The sequence below is a fragment of the Propithecus coquereli genome, unplaced genomic scaffold (genome assembly GCF_000956105.1).
Source record: "Propithecus coquereli isolate 6110/MARCELLA unplaced genomic scaffold, Pcoq_1.0 Scaffold251, whole genome shotgun sequence".
Classification (NCBI taxonomy): Eukaryota; Metazoa; Chordata; class Mammalia; order Primates; family Indriidae; genus Propithecus; species Propithecus coquereli.
In genome coordinates, this window is record NW_012148075.1 from 1818373 (window position 1) to 1822815 (window position 4443).

The following is a 4443-nucleotide window of genomic DNA, read 5'->3' on the forward strand; positions in this document are numbered from 1 at the left end:
GGACTATCAATTAATGAATCAAAGAACGTGGTTGGTTAACACCATCCGAGTCACTCACAGACACATACATTGAGACAAATTCTCTCTTGTCTATTCCTGAATATCCCTTTTCCTGAGTATCTCTGGCCTCCCCGCTCACTCAGGCCTGCTCAGTGCCCACTTGTTTGGAGAACGTTGCACATCTTGCCACTGCCCATCCATGCAGTGGTCATTGCTACCGCGTACAGCCAGTCAAAAGAAAAAGCCAAGAAATAAAATTCTAAAAATTAGAAATTTCTCTTTAAAAACTGACTTCGTTTTCTTTCTCAATCTAGCAAAAAGCAAACCTTCCCGGCTTTCGGTTTTGGGAAATGAATGAGTAAGAGTCACTCATTATCTGCTTCCTACTTCTGTCAAAAAACCCCACTTGAACTCAGCACAGATGGGTGCAGGAGAGAGCGGTGCTCACAGGAAGCCACACACCCTTCAAAGGCACCTGTCCTTCTTAGCACTGTGCTTCTTGATCAAGCCTGGCACTGCCTCACCGACCTTCCTCAGCGCCGTTTTCAGGAAAGCAAGGTAAGCAGGGACGTGGGCGTTCCCGGGGGCTCAGGTTGCACGCTGGTTTCCCAGCCTGGTGTGGACGCGGGGAAGCCTGAGCGCTGGCCAGCCGCTGCCCAGCCCGGACACTCCGGCCCCGCACCCGTCCGGGGCTCACAGCCGACACCTGTCTTGTGGCCCACAACACCCTCTACCTGTCTGTCCCCACACCTTCCGAGCCCCATCTGATAGGCATTCGCTTAAGTAGGGCTCCCCCTGCACACATCTAGCCTAAGTCCACATGCCCCAAATAAGCATAATTTTCATCAAAAATACACACTTTTCTGCCTCTTCCTTCTAGCACGACTCCCAGGCCAAGAAACACCACACATACAAGGCCTCCTAGGAATAACTCCAGACGTTTACCAGCTATGTTTCTTGTTTGCTTGTTCTCCTGATAATCTCCTAACTCCTCTGCCTTGTTTAGTCCTTGAATTTTCACTGGTAAAATGGTGGAGAAAGACTAGAATTGTTATACATTGAACAAAGGTTTTTGGAGACCCCGTGCTACAACAGGTCTTCAGCATCCATTGTAGGAATAAGTTAAAAATCTCTCTCTTGGGACCACACAGTTGGGGTGTTTGGGTGTGTGGTGGTGAGCGTGGGGGGCAGAGGGGATGTGAATTACTGAACAACGTGGAAAGGGTTTCAGTAACGACTGTTGGGGTGCCACGAGAGGGGGGGCCTTGAGTCAGCCATTCATCCCTGCATTGCTCGGATACACATATGAGCCTGTGATTAACTTTAAGAAGGGTTTAACCTCTTCATCTGCCAATTTTTTTTAGTTTTTAAAATTTATTTATATATATATATTTTTAAGAGACATGGTCTTGCTCTGTCACCCAGGCTGGAGTGCGGTGGCACAATCACAGCTCACTGTAACCTCAAACTCCTGAGCTCAAGCGAACCTCCTGCCTCGGCCTCCCAGGGTGCTGGGACTGCAGGCGTGTGCCGCCGCCGCACCCGGCCATCTGCCAATTAAGAAAGAAATAAAGGCAGTTGGTGGAGATGGAGATTTTGTTTCTGGCTACACTGTGCCTTTTCCAGATTCATCAGGCGCCTTCCCACTCCAATAGGATTCTGTGCATAGAATTGATTTTTATATCCAGTTTGATGAAAAGATCAAAAAGCTTTTTCAAATTTCCCAACTAATTATTGCAACTTTCCGAAAGGCATTGAAAATACATTTGCTGTATTAACATAAAATTGGCCCAGGAGCACCAGCCACCTGGAAGGCCGGGCCGTTCCCACCTGAGAGGGTGCTCTAGAGCAGATGCGGCGTGTGGCAGGGCTGTGCTGCAGCCAGCTTGCGCCACTGCCCAAGGACCGACTGGCACATAGACATTTTGTGAGGCAGTTGGTAGCTTGAGATTGGCCGTGGTGGGACGATTTACACCACAGAAACCAGCAAATGCTATAAATCAGAGCTTTGATCTGCCTGCCTCAGAGATCTGATTTACCAGCACATTACTGGGATTTGGGGCTCAAAGAGCAAATTCTACACACAGCTGTGTGGTCTTCAGAAGTCACTTAACCTCTCCGAATCTTTCATGAGGCATCTACAACAAGACACTGGCGTGGCTTAGAGAACAAGATTTTTGTTGGGTGTTGGGTAGGGACAGGAGCATGGGGATGGGGCTAAAGTCACCATGCTGTGAACATGCTTTGAGAATGTAAAGTGCAAAGCAAGCAGGAGGTTTGCAGTTTTCATATAAAGGCAGGCAGCAAACCTAGTTTCACTCTAACTGAATGAGATTACCTAAGCAGTTATGGAATTTTTGTAGTTACAATATGAAGCGGAAACATGTAGACTTTTAATCTCTTTTTTTAATGTCAGAAAGGCCCTGGGTGCAGTACTATTGGGAATATCAACTGATTTTGTCATCCCCAAAAGTGATTTCAGTAAGCCCAAACTACAAAATACCTTTTAGAAACATCCTTGAAAAACATCTCCTTGAAAAGGAGGTTTTACTGTCCTCACTTTACAAATGAGAGAACTGAAGCTCCCAGCAGAGGGGTAAGAAAATCATCGAGTGGCAGGGCTGGAATTTGAAACAAATCTGTCTGACTGCAAAGGCCAGGATTATTGCATTTGCGGCCCAAAGAGCAAGGGCCCTGTGAGGAATCGAGCCCTTTGTCTCGTGAAGGGCGTGTAATAATCTGAGGCAAGACGGTATGCAGCTTGCTCTGTTTAGCACTATTATGATTTATTTTTGTTCCTACAGAAATCTTGTCTGCTCTTCCCCTCATTAGTTTCTTCTGGTTGGGCCCAGACCTGCCTTGAAGAGGCTGCAGGGTTAAAGAATGGACCCCACGGATGTAGCCGACACCACACTGGATGAAAGTATATACAGCAATTACTACCTCTATGAAAGTATCCCCAAGCCTTGCACCAAAGAAGGCATCAAGGCATTCGGAGAGCTCTTCCTGCCTCCCCTCTACTCCTTGGTCTTCCTGTTTGGTCTGCTTGGAAACTCCGTGGTGGTTCTGGTCCTGCTCAAATACAAGCGGCTCAAGTCCATGACTGACGTGTACCTGCTCAATCTTGCCATCTCGGATCTGCTCTTTGTGTTTTCCCTCCCTTTCTGGGGCTACTATGCTGCAGACCAGTGGGTTTTTGGACTAGGCCTGTGCAAGATTATTTCCTGGATGTACTTGGTGGGCTTTTACAGTGGCATATTCTTCATCATGCTCATGAGCATCGATCGGTACCTGGCAATTGTGCATGCAGTGTTTTCCCTGAGAGCGAGGACCTTGACCTATGGGGTCATCACCAGCTTGGCTACGTGGTCAGTGGCTGTGTTTGCCTCCCTTCCTGGCCTTCTGTTCAGCACTTGTTATACGGAGCGCAACCACACCTACTGCAAAACCAAGTACTCTGTCAACTCCACGACATGGAAGGTTCTAAGCTCCCTGGAGATCAACATTCTGGGACTGGCGATACCCTTGGGGGTCATGCTGTTTTGCTACTCCACGATCATCAGGACTTTGCAGCACTGTAAGAACGAGAAGAAGAACCGGGCGGTGAAGATGATCTTTGCCGTGGTGGTTCTCTTTCTGGGGTTCTGGACACCTTACAACATAGTGCTCTTCCTGGAGACCCTGGTGGAGCTGGAAGTCCTTCAGGACTGCGCCTTTGAAAGATACCTGGACTATGCCATCCAGGCCACAGAAACCCTCGCTTTTGTCCACTGCTGCCTTAATCCAGTCATCTACTTCTTTTTGGGGGAGAAATTTCGCAAGTACATCATACAGCTCTTCAAAACCTGCAGGGGCCCTTTTGTGCTCTGCCAATACTGTGGGCTCCTCCAAATTTACCCTGCCGACACCCCCAGCTCATCTTACACGCAGTCCACTGTGGATCATGATCACGATGCTCTGTAAAAAAGGAAAATGCAAAGCACAGAGTCAATAAGCTTCCCACATGCAGAGCTTACTTAAAATTGTATTTTAGTAAGAGATTCCTGAGCCAGTGTCGGGAGGAAGGCTTACTCACCCTGCAGTCAGCTTTTCTCTCCCAGTGGACAAGTTCAGCCTGACAAGGGTCATCTGGACTGAGGCGTCCTTCCTTGCACAGGCTTGCCTGCAGGGATAAGTCAGTCAGAGGAGAATTCTGAGCAGTGTCTCAATGAGTATGTAGATAATATTGCAAGAGAAAGACCATTCCATTCTAACCTGAACTGATGGGCTTCTCCAAAGAGAATCGCAGAGCATTGACTGACAGAGTAAATTGCTACCTTCTGCTGTGAAAAATGTTTCCTGTAATTAATTTCTGGCTTTTGTAGAACAGCATAGAAAATTTTTATGTGCTGTCCTAGTGTTTTTATAATATATCTGGGGCATGTTCTATTCCATGGAGTCAGA

The 4443-nt window shown here is 47.5% G+C and overlaps 1 protein-coding gene across 1 annotated transcript; it reads left to right on the forward strand.

Moving 5' to 3' along the window:
• The first annotated feature begins 442 nt into the window (after window positions 1–442).
• CCR4 (chemokine (C-C motif) receptor 4) lies at window positions 443–4333 on the forward strand. The gene is made up of 2 exons (XM_012646872.1): window positions 443–558; window positions 2833–4333. The coding sequence occupies exon 2, from the start codon at window positions 2884–2886 to the stop codon at window positions 3961–3963; it is 1080 nt and encodes a 359-aa protein (XP_012502326.1). The 5' UTR covers window positions 443–558; window positions 2833–2883; the 3' UTR covers window positions 3964–4333.
• The last annotated feature ends 110 nt before the right edge of the window (window positions 4334–4443 follow it).

Coding starts and splice junctions, on each gene's coding strand:
- CCR4 (XM_012646872.1), top strand. CDS start 2,884: ATGGACCCCACGGATGTAGCCGACACCACACTGGATGAAAGTATATAC.